The following is a 20561-nucleotide window of genomic DNA, read 5'->3' as shown; positions in this document are numbered from 1 at the left end:
CCAGTTTAAATTTGTTGAAGTGCATATCTCCTCTATCCAGGCTCCATAGGCACGCTTGCAGAGAAGGCATTTTGGCATAGTGTGACTCTATTTTGGGCCAACATCGTTGTTCAGGGTCAGCGTTCCATACTGCTGCTTGTTTAAGTTGGGCTGCCTGGTAATATTTGGAGATGTCTGGGACACCCATACCGCCCCTCGCTCTAGATGCCAACTGTACCGACCTGGCTACCCTGGGTCTTTTGCCCTGCCAAATGAAATTGAAGAATCTGTTTTGAATGTTCTTTAGTTCAGAACCAGGAACGTGGACCGGAAAAGTTTGAAAACAATATAATAGTCTAGGGAGTATGTTCATCTTTATCGAGATCATTCTTCCGATCCAAGAAATATGGTAACCTTCCCATATATCCAGGTCTCTCTTGATTTTGCCAAACAGAGCCGGATAGTTATACTGATATAAGGATTTGTAGTGCTTTGATACATTCACTCCCAAATATTTAATGTATGAAGAACTCCATCTATAACTAAAGTTCAATTTGAGCAATTTCACTTCTGATTCTGAAAGACTCAGGTTAAGGGCTTTAGATTTGTCACTATTTATCTTGTATCCAGATATTTTGCCGAAATCTCCTAGTTCCCTTTGAAGGTCAGGAAGGGAAGTTTGGGGTCTGGATAATGAGAAGATAATATCGTCCGCAAAAAGTGAGATCTTGTCATTTGTTTTTCCTATTTCTATGCCTTGGATATTTATATTGTTTAGTATTTTTGATGCCAGAGGCTCGATAGTGAGTGCAAAGAGGAGGGGGGATAGTGGGCATCCCTGTCTCGTACCATTTTTTATTTGGAATCTTTCGGTGTTCCCACCTGGCAATCTTACGAGGGCCGATGGATTTTGGTATAGGGCGCGGACCCCTGTTAAATAGGATTCGTTAAAGCCAAATTTTTCCATTGTGGTATTGAGAAATAGCCAATCAATTCTATCAAATGCCTTCTCTGCATCTAAGCTCAGTAGCATTGCCTTGGTGCCTGTGAGGTGTACATGATCAATTATATTGATTATTTTGCGGGTATTGTCCGAGGCTTGACGCCCCGAGACAAACCCCACTTGGTCCAGATGTATTAACCTAGGTAATATTGGGTTTAGCCTGTTAGCCAGGATCTTGCTATATAGTTTAAGATCGTTATTCAGGAGGGAAATTGGTCTATAACTCCCACATTGCATAGGGTCTTTCTCTTCCTTATGTATAATAGCAATGTTTGCCAGTGACATTGACGAGGGAATTGGGTTTCCCTCCATGAATGAGTTAAACATATTCAGTAGGTGTGTGGACAGTATGGGTAAAAACTTCTTATAATAGGCATTAGTGAACCCGTCGGGGCCAGGGGCTTTGGAGGTTTTCAGTGTTTTCACCACTGCTGTCAACTCTGCTTTTGAGATTTTGGAGTTAAGGGCGGAGTTTTCTTCGTCTGTTAGTATGGGAAGGTTGCAGTCATCAAGGTAGTTTGTGATTACCTCTAATCTATTGGGCTCTGAATCGCTACTCTGTGTCCTTAGATTATATAATTTGGTGTAGAATTTAGTGAATTCTTCTGCTATTTTTCTTTCGTTATATATTACCTCACCAGACGTATTCTTGATCGCCGTTATTTGGGATCTTTTTTGTACGCCTCTTAGCTTGCTAGCCAGAAGTTTATCGGCCTTGTTGCCTTTATCGTAAAATTTTTGGTTAGTCCATTTAAGGGTTTTTTCTACATTTTCCAATTGAATTTGTTTAAGCTCAGTTCTATTAGTAGTCAGATGTTTATATATTTTTTTTTGAGGGGTTCGCTTTATGTTGTTTTTCCAAATCGAGAATTTTGTCTGTTAATATTTTTATCATCTCCATTTTAACTTTCTTTTTGTGGGAGGCAATTGAGATTATTTTACCTCTGATTGTGGCCTTATGGGCTTCCCACAAAATTGTTGGGGATGACACCGAACCACAGTTAATATTAAAATACTCCTTGAGGGCTTTTTTGATATCTTTCTCTACTTTGATATCATTTAATAAGGAGTCATTCAGTTTCCAAATGTAAGTGACCGTTTTTGTAAATGGTATTTAAAGTGTCAACGTAACTGGGGCATGGTCCGACCAAGTTATTGATCCGATGTCCGAGTTAGTGGCGGCCTCTAGAATGTTCTTGGTGGCAAGAAAATAGTCGATACGTGAGTACGTCTGGTGAGGGGGGAGTAAAAGGTGAAGTCCTTCTGTCCTTGGTGATGGATTCTCCATATATCCATGAGGGAGAACTCTTTAATTATCTCTTTAAATTTTTTTGCCAGTTCTATGTGATTGGGCGGAGGGCAAGCAGCCCAGGTTGAATGACTTGTCTTCTATGGGGTTTAATACCATATTTAGGTCTCCTCCTAATATTATTGAGGACAAGTATTCAGGGTCCACTCCTTCTAGTACTTTTTTTAAGGATTCGTTTTGGTTTTCATTTGGCGCGTATAGGTTGATCAGAGCGATCGGAGAGCCAGCCAGAGACCCATACACCACTACAAATCTACCCTCTGGGTCCGTTGTTATTTATGTCAGATTGAATGGAGTGCCTTGGCGAATTAAAATTGCAACTCCTCGCTTCTTACTACTAAATGACGAGTAATAACTCATTGGGAACGCATTTTGGAAAGTTTTGGGCGGATCCTGGGATGTAAAGTGCGTCTCCTGAAGGAAAACAATGTCACTCTTTAAACTCTTCAATTCTTGCAGAGCTAACCTCCTCTTTCGATTATTTTGTAAACCTTTTACGTTCAGAGAAACCAGTTTAATAGCTGATTGGTTAGCCATTGGGTTTATTTCTACTGTGTTTGTCTGTACTTAGGAAGGGTGTTGGTATTGTCAAGACTCTCGTGGAAGCAGGTCTCTCTTAACCGACCAGGGTCGGGGGGCGAGTGCAAGAGAGGGGGGGGAGGAAGGGTCCGGTGACGGAAACCTTTGGGGACAGGGAAGACGTAGGCCCCTAACTATAGATTACATGACTTTGCACCCCACTGGGGTTGCCAACTGTAAAACTTGTGTATAGGATTTCGGGGGATCCATGTGAGGTCCAGTGGATACTTTGGAGCGCTTTGTATCTCTGCTTTAGATTACTAAGCCTGGTAACCTAGGGCCCACATGCTTCTGTGTATCCGCTTTTCAACTAGTTACGGGGGGGTCAGGGTGTCCAGACCTCTGGTTTCTCTGAACTCTGGCTCTGGGACTGATAATTAGATTGCTTTCTTGTTTTAGCTGAGGGATAGGGAGGGGGAGGGGTTAGGAGGGGGTGGAGTGGCGGGTATGTGAGTAGAGTGGGAGGGGGGTATGATGAGGGGGTAGAGGGTGAGTTTTAAGGAGTCTTATAGTGGGAGATAGGGGGGGGAGCGGCATTCAGATACATTTTTTGAGCCCTAGACAAATGTCTCCTTTGGGCATTTCAGATAGCTTAGACAGGATAGTGCCCTTGTTTTCAGTCATACAATAATATCAGATGGGTTCACCTAAAGACACCATAGTTTCTGACTAGTGCCTTTTAAAGTGTGAGTGTTTTTATACTTGTGTTGTTACTATTAAATCATTATACATCTGACTTGCGGCTCTGCCTATCTTCCTTGTTGGGACCACGGGAGAAACGTTAGCCACTCACCACCACAGCGTTCAGTCCAATTGGGGGATCAAATGAGAGGAGGGTCCATATCTCTGACCCAAAAGACCCAGTTGATGTGAAGGGGGCTCACACGCAGCCGTGTGAGTACTACTAATATATTTATACGTAGAATTTCTCAAACTACTGAAAAGGGGCAAAGATTCAGGGATTCTCAATGACAAAGAATATGAGTATCTGAACACCAAACACCCAAATTATGTTCATATTTTATTTCCTGCCCAAAATAACTTACATGTAAGAGTCTCACGATGCCAGGCCCATAATCTCTGGGATAGGATTTCTTACCTCGTGTCTGTCAGAATATATAGACACTTTCTTACAGCCATACGTCACGGGGATGAGGTCCTATCTCAGAGATACCACACAGGTTTTAAACATGTTGAATGATGTTAAGTGGCAGCCAGGATTTTTAATGTGCACCTGTGATGTTACATCGCTGTACACTGCTATAAATCACAGCGACGGTATGGATGCCATTGGAAGAATTTTAAGTGAAGATGTAGAAGTTTTAGAGGAACAGTGGACTTTTATATTGGACAGTATATCTTTTATTTTGGAGCACAATGTTTTTAACTTCGACGGGACATACTATCTTCAGAAGTGTGGTACCGCCATGGGACCAGGTTTGCACCGAGTTATGTTAACTTATTTAGGGATGCTTGGGAAAAAGACCATATTTGGTCAACGCATGCTTTCGGCACAGACCTGGTCCTATGGTGTAGATATATAGACGATATATATTTTTTATTTGGCAGGGGAGTGAGGACAATCTTGGGCTCTTCCTAGATATATCAATAGGAATAGTATCAATCTCTTATGTACATCCCAACAAAGAAATTCATCTATAGACTTCCTTGACCTTACGATTTACATTGAGGATAATCAGATGAAAACCAAAACTTTCTTTAAGCAAGTTGATTGCAATAATTACCTGCTAAAGAATAGTTGCCATCATCAAAGATGGCTGGAGAACATCCCACCCGGTCAATTTAGGAGAGTGAGACGGAATTGTACAGACGATCATATTTTTAAAGAACAGTCCCAGGTTTTAAAAGATATGTTTTTGGACAGGAAATACGAGAGGGGGGGGGGCACTGGAACTTGCGATTAATAAAACAAGCACATTGAAGAGGGAAGACATACTAAAAACTAAAGATAAGTATACAACAAGCAAATTTGAGGTCCCCTTTATTAACAAGTTCAACCAGGATCATAGTAAGATACAGGCCATACTCAAGAAGCATTGGCACCTTCTGAGTGACCCGCTTTTAAAAGAGCATCTACCCGGTCAGCCGAAAGTGATCTTCAAGCGAGCAGACAATATTAAAAATAAATTGGCACCGAGCTTGTTTAAGTCAGGAGGAGAACCCAATAATCAGAACTGGCTGCCTAAACCTGTGGTTTTTTGAGATGTCTTACGTGCAAGGCTTGCACACAGGGCAAAATGAAAAGACCAAATTCACGTCAAAAGTTACTGGTGAGGTTTTTAAAACTACCCCTTTTATGAACTGCCTCTCTGAGTTTGTTGTGTACCTGTTGCTTTGTCCATGTGGTCTCCAGTATGTAAGACGTACCAGGAGACCACGGAGGGTCCGAATACTGGAGCACATGGGCAATATCAGTAGGAAACTAATGACACACATTGTGTCTAAACACTTTGTGTTGGAGCACAACAGCGATCCCTCCGGACTTTCCAACAGGGCCAAAGAACAGGTCCCTGCCAACTGGAAAGGTGGAGACAGACTCACAAAGCTGACCCAGAAAGAAACTTTCTGGATATATAAACTAAAAACAATGGCACCACAGGGTCTAAACGTAGACATTGACATAGGTGCATTCATCTGAGTGAGCTTTTAGTATTCTAATGTTTTTGATATTTTTATACTTTTATTTTTAAATTCACTTACAGTATACTGAAGGTATTCACAATGCTATTACTGTGCATATGTACTCTGTCAAATGTAACTGGCATTTACCCTTTCTGTCCTCAGAAATAATCATCGTTTGCGACATTAATACATTGCAATATGATGTGTGCATTCTATGTCTTTTTGTTGACTTATATAATGTCTTAGATTAAGTATATGTCCACACCAATTGAGTTTTACCTTTTTTTCCTATAGCCTAACAGCACATATGTGGCTATATAGGTACAGGGTGTGAATCCCCTTTCTGGTGGGATCATTCTGAGAGTTGTTTACTAGGTGGTGTACCTAATGTCAGCGATACAATATATAATATATCTCATGACAAATACAATGATAGCTATATCCTAGTGAATACATAATCTATGAGCCAACCACTAGAGGGAGCAATCATATTATACTTTTATGTATTCTATCCATTCTGTTTATCTATGTGTGAAGTTTCATCTAAGTGACCCTAGCTCTGCATTCACATGTGCCCTGTTTGTAAATACTTATTTATATTAGGATCCAATAACATTTGTTGTAAGATTTGTTTTGATATTTGTTTTAATAACAAATTTTAATGTTTCAATTTCGCCATGTTTATGTGATGATATCAATACATGTATGTCCCTCCCATACAACATGAGCATATCAGTCTCTGTAGGCAGCCGTTGATACCAGCGGTAACATCAGGCAATATCATTTCAATAAAATAGTAGATAAAAGAAAGGGTAATCCTCTACTTTCATAAATTCAGCCATAGCAGCTAACGAGTATTTAGGGTCAATGTGAGTATGTCTTTTCATGTACATTTCTATCTGTGTGGATTCCTTACTCTTCACTCTGTATATGATTAATACCAAGATGGGATGGTCTTTTACCAATCAGAGCAACATGAATTGCTACTGTTTCTTGACTGTCCAAACACACCCGCCAATTAGCGATTAGGGTATAAATACTGTGAGATGTGCATGCAACCGGCATGAACCTGAGGAAGCAAGCTATCTTGCGAAACGCGTAGTTCCCTGCCGGTGTGTACTTGAAGTTTGTTCACTGCCAGCCACCGTACTCCCGACGAGCTCTCTGCTAATACTTTTAGTATAATATTTTTAGTTTTATTCAGTGATCATATAATGTGAGAAAACCATTGGTGAAAAAAGTGACAAAAATAAAATAAAAAATCCCACGTGGTGCTAACTGAATCGTCACAAACTCACTGGATCAATATACTTCAAAGCTGTGGACAATGCAAACAGCTAATAATTAGTGAAGTCTGACCAGAAAATGTGATAATCCTGCAATGCTGAAACCAGTATATGTGCCAAATTGCACAATTCGTATGGCAAACAATCTCATAGCCATGTGTATCGTAATCTCAGAGGACAATGAACAGACCGCAACACAATAAAAAATGCACAAGAGTGAATCAATGGGAAGTCCCTATGTTGCTAACCTAGCATATGAACGCCGTTACAAAGTAACAGCCCAGCTCTAACATTGCTGGCAAATTGTACTCAGGAAATCCTGTCTCTAGTGACATAAATAACACAGTAACTCGAGTTGCAACAAGAACACTCAAACATGTAGCCATATAATACTTAGCTACAGAGTTGTCAGTCTCAGCCCTCCAGGAATGGCACACAGGCTATACGAGTCTCAGCAGTGACTGAATCAGAAGCACCATGTGACGTGACGTCACCGCGTCACTATGCCCATGCCTGTTCATTGCCCTCTGAGATTACGATACACATGGCTACGAGATTGTTTGCCATGCGAATTATGCAATTTGACACATATACTGGTTTCAGCATCGCAGCATTATCAAATTTTCTGGTCAGACTTCACTAATTATTAGCTGTTTGCATTGTCCACAGCTTTGAAGTATATTGATCCAGTGAGTTTGTGACGATTCAATTAGCACCACGTGGGATTTTTTATTTTATTTTTGTCACTTTTTTCACCAATGGTTTTCTCACATTATATGATCACTGAATAAAACTAAAAATATTAGTTTGGTGTGCACCACAAATGTACTTTCTGTGGGTGACTGTGATTTTGTCACATTTTCATTCAATTGTTAATACTATATCTTGGATTACTTGCGCTGACCATAAACACCCTATCTACACAGCAATGTGTGTGGCCAGCGTGAGCGAGCGCCTGCGAATGCCGAAGCAAGCAAAACTGAATTTTTCCCTCGCTGGTGCGTGACGTGAGCGGTTCACCCAATGAGGACAAACCAGCTCTGTGACGTCATGGCCACACACCCCCGACAAGGATAGCTTAGCGGAGTGTATGTAAGGAGAACCAGACCACTCAGTGACTTGTGTTGATGAAGCTAAGGCGGGCTTTTCAAAGTTGCTCTGTTGCAAATAGCAGAGCAACTGGCTAGGAAAGTCTGCCTCACAGAGACTAAGTCCCATCTTTTGCAAGTTCTACAAATTGAACGTAGTGGTAGCGGCTAGGAATTGAAGCCGCAAAGAGGACCAGGAGAGCCGGGTGTATATCCGGTCAGGGTAAGCTGATCCAAGTGGACACCCTGCACCTAAGAAAGTCTAGATTTCCCCCCCAGACCCCCAGTAAGTGTACTATTACCTGTATATTGTGTAATTCTTGTTGTACATGGGCTTATCAAAATAAACTACATTTTGTTTCTCCTACCTTGTTTTGCCTAATGCATGATTCCGGTACAAATATAAAAGGTGTTAAAAGTTCCTGGTCTTCTATGTCAAGCTTTTTTCTGGTGGCAGCGGTGGTAGGGTTTGGGCTATAAATTCCTGCAGGAATACATAGCACAAAAAAGAGCTCATACACTACCGACACGATTTATTCGAGCAGGGCTAGTTCCGCAAGCCGGGGGATGCCCCCGCTTGCTAGCCCCACTCCCTCGGCGTGCCGCGCGTCACCGATGCGCGGTCACGCGTCATCGGGTGCCAGCGCCCCCTGCACGCGCGTCCAGGGCTCCCCGAGGGAGCCCTGGTGTCCCGCGATGTGGGGGACGGCGGCAGGGGGTTCCGGGGGACCCGGCGGACCCGGCAGCGGGAGGGAGAGCGCCCCGATCGGAGGGCGCTCTTCCGCTGCTTCGGCGCGCGCCCGGCACCCTACGGCGCGCGCCAGGTTACTGCTGCGGCCGAAAACGGGCAAATGCTCGAATAAACTCGGCCGCAGCAGTAGATTGCGAGCTCTCAAATCAAGTAGTACACATACGCATGATTACACAAAGCAGGAAAAGCACACTATTCTTTTGTCACTGAAGTTTAGTGCCCAAAGGTGAAGATGTCACGGCGTTCAGGATTGTATCAGCCCTAGGATTACCAGAGAGTCGTGACCCAGTGTGAGGGTTATGGACTACTGACAGACGGTCGGGCTAAAGCTCCGCTCGAGAAGGATCTGGAGCACCACAAAGCCGGCATGGCTTCTCCCATCGAAATGGGGGCATCCGTGGCTACTCCAGCCCAGGACATAATCCTGGACATCGAGGAGAGCCCAGAGGAATCAGAGGGTGAGAGTGAGGGTGAGGATGAGCCTGTGGTCCCACTTGCAGTAGCCCCAATGGCTACTGCTGCCCCTGCTAAGGACATCACGGCTATTGTTACAGCCATGGCTGTCGGGGTCACATTTGAACAGAAATTGCAGCTGATCGCATCTGCTCACAGTGTTCAGATACCCCAACCCCATCGGGACCCCTAGCAGTCCTGACCCCCGAATGTGTCTCACCACAGCTTTGCAAAGTTTGTGGATGGCACCGATGATATTGACGGCTTTTTGAAAGTCTTCGTGGACCAGTGTGGACGGTTCCATCTCCTACCCCGAGACTGGGTGCTACACTTGTCCCCACTATTAACCGGCAGAGCCCTGAAGGCTTTCCATGGAATCCAAACAGTGGACAGCCATGACTACAAGCATATCAAGGCAGTCTTGCTTGATCGGTATGCACTCAATCCCGAGGCTTACCGGTGGCTGTTCCGATCCGGGGGAGAAACTGAACAGGACACTCACTTGGAATTCGCACCCCGGTCAGCCCAGCACGGTATCCAGTGGATCGAAGGGTGTAGTGCCACCAAATACCAGGGACTGCTGGACCTCATATTTTGTGAGCAATTTTTGCAGAAGTGTCTGCCTGAAGTCAGAGAATGGGTGATTGACCACAAGCCCAAGACCAACATTAAGGCTGCCAGGATGGTGGATGATTTTGTGACAACTCACCGACAGTATGCCAAGCGGGCAACCACTCCTACCGAGGTTGCCCCGACTTGGGTGACCAAGGCGACTGAGGTTGCTTACCATTCACCGCCCTGGAGAACCAAACCTCTTGTCGGGGGAATTGCAGCCAAACCAACAGAATTTGTGCATGAGCGGCGGTGGTACCATTGTCACCGAACTGGGCATCTGAAGCCCGATTGTCCAGATCTGCACCGTTCCAGCAACCCCCCACGGGGCAACATACCGCAGCTTCAAAAGCAACTGCCTACGTGGGGCTGGTACCCACAGAGGAGCAGCGAGCAGCCGTCTACCAGGTACAGCTGAGGACTCAAGCGGCAGTACCTACACCATCTAACAGCCAGCACAGAGGAGGAGAAAGATGGGCATCAAGTTGTAGCAGTGGGGCTGCAGGTCAATGATGACAGAGGAAGCATTTGCCTTCGGTGACCATCAGAGATCTCCAGGCAGCCAGCCTGATTGACTCCGGTGCTACAATTACTCTTGTGCGACCTGATATGGTTAGCCCAGAAGATCTGCTCCCTGGACCAGGGATGCAGGTCACTATACCAGATGGGGGACCTAGGTCAATTCAAGTCACCGGGTGTTTCTCGACTCGGGTGCTGATCGAGGAGTGAGATGTGGATGTTTTGCCAGGTTTGGATACTGATGTGCTACTCGGTAACGACCTAGGACACCTCATTTGTTCTTTTGCGGAAGAAGATGCTCCTGTGGCTGCAATCACAAGGAGCCAAAGTCGGGCACTTGTCCAGGCAGGGAAGCCTTTGGTACCACTTCCCACTGAGGAAGTCACCGTCCCCCTGCATTTGGGATCAACGATTCCTGTGGTCCCCACGGAGAATGGGCAGGCAAGCCAGACTGAGTCTGTACTCTGTCTGACTTCCCTTCCAACATACCTGTTTCCCCATACCCTGACTAAGTATGAGTGGCCGGAGCTAAGCACATGGTTCAGAGAAGCAGTGCGGTCCGATCCCAGCTTAAAGGGCATGAAACTTTGGGCGTCCGAGTCTGCCCCTGAGAGTTATCGGATCGATATCTCTGGCACCGTGGGCTCCTGTACAGAGAGCAAGCGCCTGATGCTCCAAACAGAGTATGAACAGGTAGGAGACAGCTAGTGGTACCCAGGGAGTATAGGCAGCAGTAACTACAGGTAGCCCACTCCATCCCACTAGAAGGACATCAGCAGGTCACCAACACTAGAACCTGGCTATTGCAGCATTTCAACTGGCCGGTGGAATCCACGGCAGTGGCAGATGTTTTCCACTCCTGTGATGCCTGCCAGAGAGTAGGCAAGTCGGGCAACCATGTGAAGGTCCCCCTGAAGCCACTACCGATGATCAGTGAACCTTTACAGATGGCAGCGGTAGACATAGTGGGACCCCTTCTGGTCCCTAGCTGGATGGGGAAGCACTACATCCTCACGGTCGTTGATTTTGCAACCAGGTACCCTGAGGGTGTGTCATTTTCTTTCATTGAGGCTAGAAAAGTTGCAGAAGCTCTGAGTTTTTACTAGAGTAGGGTTCCCTTGTGAGATTCTGACCGATCAAGGGGCACAATTTATGTCTGAATTGCTCCAGTGTCTCTGCCCTCCGTACTGCCCCTTACAACCCCCAGACAAACGGACTGTGTCAGCGGTTTAATGGCACCCTGAAGCAAATGCTGCGAGCCTTTGTAGAAGCTGAACTGAAAGACTGGTAGGCTCATTTGCAGCACTTGCTATTTGCAAACCGAGAGGTACCGCAAGAGTCCACTGGGTTCTCAACTTTTGAGCTTCTTTATGGTCGCAGGGTCCAGGGACCGCTTGACCTATTCCATGAGGGATGTGAAGGGGAGACTAATGATACTGATGCTTCTGTGCTACAGTACAGGTGCGCTGGCGAGTATTCTAAAACTTGCCTTAAACTTGCCTTGGAAAATCTGGGGCTATCACCAACAAGATCCAGGTACATGCTGGGTACATGCTGCAACATTTCAGTGACATTTCTGCAGAGACTAATGGCCCATTGGATTAACACAGCCGGGGTCCCTGGCAGTCCCATTCAGTTTGAATGGGTCTGCCAGGGACCCCCGCTGTTAATTCGATGGGCCATTAGTCTGTTTGCAGAAATGTCAATGAAATGTTGCAGCATGTACCCAACATGTACCCAGCATGTACCTGGGTCTTGTCGGTGATTGCACCAGATTTGTTTTAGAATACTCGTTGGCACTACAGTATGTAGTAGACCTCAGGGACCGGTTAGAAAAGCTCATGGGGATCAGGAGAGCCAGGTGTATATCCCAGTCAGGGTAAGCTCATCCAAGCGGGCACCCTGCACTTAGGAGAGCCTAGATTTCCCCCCCAGACCCCCAGTAAATGTACTTTTACCTGTAAAATGTGTAATTCTTATTGTTTACGTGTGTAACGGGTATTCCCTCTATCCCAATCACAGATACCGTGTGTGTGGGTGGAAACCTATGTGTTACCAGGTGTGGTGCAGTATACCTGTCAGGCTCACAGGAGGTCTGAGCCTCCGCTAGTGAGAGTCTGGGGTGAATCCTCTGGAACGTTCTCGGTTTCAGCGCCTACACCTGTGTAGGGTTCTAGGGATGTAGAAGGTTGCCTACACAGAACCCGCATATACAATAACCACATACACAGGAATGTATATAACCACTTTATATATATGCAGGCAATAACACACACTTATAACATTCCCCATAGGGAGTAACTCCACAGTCACCGTGTATCACCACACTGTGTCCACAGTCCAACCCCTTTGTCCCGTGGTCAGCGCTGCCACTATGTGTAGTTGTGATACGTTAGGATACATTGGTGCACATAGGAAGATACCTGCCGAGCGCTCCTGCACTCGGGCCTGCAAGCAACTTCGAAAAGGATCTGCTGCTTGGTGATCCCATCTGATCCGATGTAGCCTCGCACGGGGCCCGCCAGGGGCGATTCCACCCTGGAGATAGTCTCTGTCTCTTTCTCTGGGGCTACAGACTTGAGCCCAAGTCTCTTCACGGGGAGCGCAGCATCCGCTGTGTCCCTATGTAACACTAGTACTACTGTGACAGGATCCCTAACCTAGGGCCTGTCCCTCTAGCACCACAAGCTGGGGAGTGAAGACCTATCTGGGGCCTAGGGGGTTACTGGCCTAATCCGTTCCCCTAGCTCTTCCCGGTCCTGAATGCTAACTAATACTCCCAGCACCTGCAGCAACCCACTGCACTAACTGTACCTGCAGCAACGCACTGCAACCAACACACTGCAACCTGCTTGGTACCTGCAGCAAACGGATGCACACACACTATGCCTTCTTGTCAGCACTCACAGCACTGACAGCAGTGACACTGACAAGGCTGCACCTCTCACGCACCTAAGGGCAGAGTCCCTAACCTAGGGGCCTTCCCTATGAACTTACCCACCAACCTAGTGGGGAGTGGGGCCTACCTGGGGCCTGGGGTTTCTCTGGCCTAGTACAGCAGAGCCCTGCCTTCCCCAATCTCTTCCCGGATCCAACTGACTAAAACCCTGTCTGCACACAACATTGTTGCAACTCTGCAGCATGAGAATCTGCCAGCTCTATTCGCTTCAATGCTGCCTGTGACCAGGGTGAAAGTGCAGTCCCCAGAGGCTGCTGGGAATTGTAGTCCTTGGCACAGCTCTTTCCTATGGGTACCGCGTGCGCGATCTTTACTGAGCATGTGCGACGCTGTAATGGCCGCCGCTACGCTTAACTGCGCCTGCGCAATCTCCCAGAGCTCCGGCACACTGGCGATGGCCACCGCTACCCTGGCCAACCTCTGCGCATTACGCGAACCTCGAGCCGCAACCAAGATGGCGGTGCCCGCCGGGAGAAGTCGCCGTCCCCTTCCCCCACTGCCACAGGGGTAAGGCAGGGGGCAAAGGAAGATCAGGGGAACCGGGGGTGACCCCCTTACACGTGGTTTACCGAAATAAACTACATTTTGTTTCTTCTACCTTGTTTTGCCTAATGCATGATCCCTGTACAAATTTAAAAGGTGTTAAAAGCTCCTGGTCTCCCGTGACAGGGAGTCATTGTGTGATAGCGGAGGGCGAGAGAGAGAGGAGAGAGGGGGTGTAAGAGAAGGAGGGGGAGAGTGAGTGAAGAAGGGAGGGTGGAAGAGTGAGAGACAGAGGGGGGAGAAAAATACAGGTATAAAATGAGAGGTGTTGCAAGGTTGGTGATGGGGCGGCACCGGCACGGGGGGGACGGACACACGGGTGAAGCTCTAGTCCTGGGCCCCAGGAAATCTTTCGACAGCCCTGATTCAGGGTATCACACACTATTTGGTGGTAACTGCCATTGACTTGTGTTGCTGTTACCGCCTGATTGAGTGTGATACCCATCATCATTGTATAATGACTCCCGGCCTAATGCTCATTCTTGCATCCAAAATATTTAGGAATTTTCCACCTAGTTTTGTACTTTTACTCCCTGGAAGAATTGAATAGGGCTGTACAGTTCTTGAGCCTTTTAACCACTTTGTCCCATTTGCTTCCATTGCTTCTATGAAATTCATCTATTTTCGGCTTGCAACATTTTAGTTTATCAATACAGTACAGAGAAATCCAATATGAGAGTGTGACGACTTAATGAATTAATGACAACCTTCAAAATTGCTATCCAAAATATTATAACATTTATTAACTTGCACATTCGAACACAGAAGTTGCATATAACAATCTCAAAAAACTATTTTTTAGTTATATTTGTTAATCACCTTTGTATTTTGTATCTCTCTGCAACTGTTTAGTTTTCCTGCTTTGGTTTTTATCTCTGCTGTTGGCCAGGAGGGAAAAGACGTGCACTGAACTAACAAGTAAAGGTGGGAGAAAAAAATCTTTAGAGGTGGGGGTCATGGTATTATGAGATGACCAGGCAGTGTCCTAACTTTATTATTTTATTAATTTAGTAAGGTGACATCTATCGGAAAAGGTAAATATTACACTCAAGTTGAAATCTATTACGTTTTTATGACTGATTTAATTACAGTTATTTTAAGTTCAGGTTTTTCTGGTCAAAGCTCTAATACACGAGACCATTATGTGTTTCGACAGTTCTTTCCAAGACAACAGGACAAATCAATGAAATAAAGGACAATCCCGAATATATGGAATGTCTGGCAACCCTAATCTATTTACACAGCTACAACCCAACATAGTAAATTAGAAAGGACTTATTATAATTTGAAGACTAGGAAAACCGCTCTGGCTCTTCTAGTGTCTCATCATGAACTACTGTATACTGGAAGATCAACCACCAGCACCTTCTTCCTATTGCACGTTTATCACTTGGAAGGACCTATTAATTCCAAAAAAGTAAGACAACACTTTTTCTCACTCAAGAGCCTTACAACTTATACAGAGATCTTTAGTATAAAATGTCAGATGTAAATGTCAAACATATTTCTATAAATTGCTCTTGTAGCACAATATAAACACCTGGCTCAAAGTTTTAAAAAAATGTTTGTATACTATGTGCCATTTATCTCGATATACAAAAAGACATGAAAAGTTAACCAATAACATGGTAGTAACAATATTTTTGTATGTGTCTCCTAACATACTATATTTGATATAGTCTTTGCATGTAGGTCTTTTATAATATAGAATGGCACAATGTTCATATTTTTGTGTACAGTACATTACAAAAAACACACATTCTGCATTTTCGAACTGTGGGATCTCTTAAGAAATTTATTTTGTCTCTGGAAAACCATCGGCTAACTGAATTCTTTTTATGGAACCCCTGGCAACTTCGATGGACCGCAGGTCAAAACCACTGTACTAAGACTACAAAGAGCACATTTATAGGTTATTTAAGCACACCTGCCCAAATGCAGGTGTGGTCAAGTGGAATTTCACTGTTAGTTTAGCTTTTACTCTACGCGCATAGACCAATTAATCTCTGAGCTTGAAGTTGTAACAGAGCATTTGTTATACTGTACAACCCTCTGACATAGTCATGATCTGCGTATTTTATACCACATAAAGATACAGGTTTCATTATCTACACCTTACTATTTATAGTAAGTCACACATTTCAAATTTTTTACACATAATCCCATAAACTGTTAACTACATATGATATATTGCAATAGATTTGGTTTACTTACTGGAAAGTACAGAAGAAGAGATCCAAAAAGAATGGTCTCCAATAAAATCAGTCCTGATGCTCTAATACTCTAAAAAACAAAACAGAAGAAATTATTTAGTTAGTTTTTATACATTATCATTTACAGTAGGGGGGGGGGGGAGATTAAGAATTACCCTAATTTGTCCAGTCACAAAAGCTCCTTTATGTCACGTAAAAAAAAAGGCCTGGTTCAACAGAATGAATTAGTAAATTCTATATCTTAATATTAAAGGGGCAGTTCCACATAGGCAAAAACTAAACACAATTTATCAATATCACAACATTGCTTAGAATGATCAAATGTCCCTTAAAGCAGCAATCCATCCTTAAACAATTTTTTGGGCTCAGATTGGTAAGATTTAATATTTCTCTGGCTGTACAGGAGAAACAAAAATGTGGGGATTGGCTACTTCGGGCTGGCCAGTCAGAGAAATAAGGAAACGGAATATTACAATGGATTCCCGCTGCAGAAAATAGCAGGGTGTACTGTACGACCCTTAAAAAAACAACAAAAAACAGTATTTCTGCTTTAATTTATAAAACCCAAATCATTACAGTGCTTTACATGAAAACATTCAGAGTACAGGTTTTTTTTTTTTAACTGGGGTGCATAGTGCCTTTAAACAATAAGTGCAGTAGATGCTTATACTTTATAGTATGATTAGAAATGTGCAACATTTTCACAAAAGTTTTAAGAATCAGGCAAAATGTGCATTTGTCATGAAAAATTTAGGATTTTTTTTGGAAAAAGCTTTGCACAAAGCATTAAAACTGAATGTTCTCAGTCACATGCCCATTTACTGTATATAATGCAATTAATTGCAATTATCACTACATTCTGGCAAAAAGTAACAAAAGGGGCAAAATACAGACCAATGCAAAAATGCTGCAAAAATACTCACAATTTATGAGAAAAACACAAAAACATTAGCACATCTCTACAGTACGTCTGATCCATAATAAGCTTTACCTACAGTACAGTATACTGTATACTGTAAATGTCCCCTGTAAGCGCAAACCCCACATGTATGGGTATACGTTTTTCACACGTACGGAGAATCCCTGAAGGGTAGTTCAGAAAGACCTGGGCAAATCACTTTGCTATCTTTAGACACTTGATGGGCATTAATCATGTACCTATACTCCATAAGGGTGGTCATTTGGCAAACTTCCTACTGTAGATGGAAGGAAAATGGATACATGCTCATATACAATTTCACCATAGGCTATGAATGAGAACTTATGCAGATATGGCCTTTTTGTATTTCCGGCTTTCCTCAACAGAAGTGCAGACATCTATCGTTTGGAAGATATAATCAATATACATCCCATTTAACTCTCGGCAACTCTTCGTGTTGTTATCCACAACTGTATTTAACACGGATATGTCAGACGTAATTAGGATTTGTTTGTTAGTATTTCATGGCCTGTCCGACAGATGGCACAGTGAAGTTTTTTTCTATATGGGAGGGGGGGGGGGATTTCTACCATTTACAATTCGCAGAACAGGTGCCTGTATGCTGATGATGCTACAGTCCAGAATGTCTTACAAGAACCCATTGTTATTTAGCCTTGAGCACCCTAAGCGTTATCAAATTTGAGTTGTTACGTTTTGTTGCAGTATTCTTGTACAAAATTGAAAAATGTACACATTTTTCTTCACTTTGCTTTTCGGGAACACAGATACAGAGACACTTTACAGGAGAATAGAACACATTTTTACAATATGTTTTGTGCTTCATCGAAACCAAAAGATAGTTTTGCAAATATGATCTTTTTAGCAATTAATGATCGAGCAAATAAGAAAGCCACTGTATCAGAAATATATGACTATATAATTCGAAATTATGAATACTAGAAAAATTCTCCTGGCTATGGATGGAAGAACATGGTTCGATGTATTTTGTAAAGTAATTATTGCTTTGTTCGCACAAAGCTATGCCCAGGGATTAAACAGGGTTATTGGTCATTGCTACCAGCATGTGCCGGTATGTTTGATCATGGCAAAAGGAGAAGGGTACAAGCAAGAAGTGGGAATGGGGCTGAGACCGAAAAATTGAATAATTGTACTTCCCAATCTCGCAATGTGCCACCATCTGATGAGCCACAATCTGAGTTTCAAGAGTTGCAAGAGTTTCAAGAGTATCAAGAGGATCAATAAGAACACCCCTCAACCCCCAACCTAAATATACCTTTTGGGATCTAACTGACTGCTATCAGCAACAATCTCAACCTGATTTTACCTCTATAGCTAATTCTGGCTAATTCTGGCTAAGCAGGCCCACTGCTCCTGCTCGAACAGATTTGCAGGACACCCGAGGGAAACTTAGAATGTCCATAATTTGGGAGGTGAGTGACATTGAAAGCTCAAAATAGTTGCGCTGACCTACAAATCCGCTGAAGAATGTACAGTGAAAGTTTTGTTGTGCTACATGGTGCCATTTGTGAGATTTAGATGCTTCTGACATACAAACAAACAGACAACTTAGAATTATAGTATAGATAGCTTTGTTGGTTACTAGTTACATTAATTAATTGTTGAGTTGGTTAGTGCTTTTATTAATTGCATTTGTTGGCTAGTGTTTTTATTTATTGAATTGGGGTGTTTAGGTGCTTGTGTATGGTTTATTATTGTGTCTTTTAGGCATTCATGTATTTTTATTAGGGTGCCCATTGAGTGCTATAGTGACTTATCATGCACATGTTATATGGGTATGATATATCACTATGCCACTCAATGGGTACAGGGTGGGTATAGTGGGTCCGGGGTGGGAGGTTAGGCCTCCCGAGTTGGTAACGGGGCAGGGTGGGTAAACCCCTTAATTACTATAGCAGTTATTAACCGCTATGGTGATTAAGGGGTTAGGGACCATTAGAATGTTTTTTGCTATGTATTTTTTCTGGCAACTAAGGACATGGCCCTGCAGTATGTTGATGAGGATGCACTTCACATTGGCAGGGGTAAGTAGACATGTTTTATTTACTTTATTTATGCTAGATGGCTAATGTTGTGTTTAATAATGGGCAAATGATCTGTTATCCATATCTGGATAATAGTTATTTTGCCCATTGCTGTACTCTATGTATTTGGTTGGGGGGAGGGGGAGGGGGAGGTGTATTTATTCAAATGTAGGCCAGGTTTTTGGCACAGGTGGTTAACCCCTTCATTGCCTTAGCAGTTAGCCGCTAAGGTAATGAAGTGGGCTGTAAATGTATTTTTCCTGCATGGGAGCCATGCCGCGGGTCTCTGGTGCTAATATTAATGGGTATCAGCTCCGGAGACCCCTGGCATCAATCTCGCCACTCATCGCAGCTTCTCAACACCCTCACGCCAACTTTTCCTGGCGTTTGGATTTGGGGGAAAAATCGCTATTCTAGAGCCGCGATAGGCCTCGATAACCAATTCGCGGCTACTAGAACTGCACGAGTTTAGGAACATTACAAAAAGCGGTGATAAGTGGCTTATCACTCACTCTGCGATTTGTTTAAAAACATTTTTTGTTGGCGATTCAGTCATTTATCGCCCACCTACGACGCTTACTGAGAAGCAGTTGGCATTTTAGGCGATAAGTGCTCGATAAGTATGAACGCTTACTGCATAGGACCCTTAGTGCTTTTATTTATTCAATTGATTGGTTGGTTAGTGCTTTGATTTATTTATTTCATGTGTTGGCTAGTGCTTTTATTTATTTAATTGATGTGTTGGCTAATGCTTTTATTTATTGAATTGGTTGGCTAGTGCTTTTATTTCTTAAATTGGGGTGTTTAGGTGCCTGTGTATATGTATTATTATTGTATATTTGGGGCCTTTATGCTTTTTTATTGGAGTGACCATTGACTGCTATAGTGGCTTATCATGCCCATATTATATGGGTATGATGTACCAATATGCCAATCAATGGGTACAGGGTGGGTATAGTGTACCCGGGGTGGGTGGTTAGGCCTCCTGGGTGGGTGGGGGAGGGTGGGTTAACCCCTTAATTATTTTAGCGGTTATTAACCGCTAAGGTGATTAAGGGGTTGGGGCCATTAGATTGTATTTTTTCATGTATTCCTGCTGGCATCGGAGGACATGGACCTGGAGTACTCTGACGAGGACACCCTTCCTGCTGGCAGGGGTAAGTAGAAAGGTTTATTTACTTTATTTATGCTGGCTAATGTTTTATTTTACAACGGGCAAATTAGCTATTATCCATATCTGGATAATTGTAATTTTGCCCATTACTGTACTGTATTTATTGCGGGGGGGGGGGAGGAGTGAGATGTATTTATTTGAATTTTTTTTTAGGCACAGGATTGGTAACGCAGGCCAGCTGGAACCCCCAGACACCCATGGGGACCACCCAAGGACCCCCGGGGACCACCTGAGGACCCCTGGACACCCACAGGGACCACATGAGATCCCCCAGACACCCACGGGGAACACCCGAGGGAACCATCTGAGAGCCCCCAGACACCCGTGGTGACAACCTGAGAGCCAACAGACACCTATGGGGACCACAAGGGGGCCCCCAGACACCCATCGGGATGACCCGGGGACCCCCAGCCACCCGCGGGGACCGCCAGGGCCCCCGCCGGCCTCTGGTATCATTCCTGTGCATAA

General features: G+C 44.0%; 1 protein-coding gene across 1 annotated transcript in view; it reads right to left on the bottom strand.

Moving 5' to 3' along the window:
• Positions 1-20561, bottom strand: part of GPR158 (G protein-coupled receptor 158) — a 349303-nt gene that overhangs the window by 98319 nt on the left and 230423 nt on the right. Inside the window, exon 5 of the mRNA XM_075587610.1 lies at positions 15939-16007. Coding sequence (XP_075443725.1) covers positions 15939-16007 — 69 coding nt within the window. The remainder of the gene's footprint in view (positions 1-15938; positions 16008-20561) is intronic.

This window comes from Ascaphus truei, chromosome 2 (assembly GCF_040206685.1).
Source record: "Ascaphus truei isolate aAscTru1 chromosome 2, aAscTru1.hap1, whole genome shotgun sequence".
Lineage (NCBI taxonomy): Eukaryota > Metazoa > Chordata > Amphibia > Anura > Ascaphidae > Ascaphus > Ascaphus truei.
Note: the sequence above shows the minus strand (reverse complement) of the source record. Positions and strands in the feature narration are given on the sequence as shown.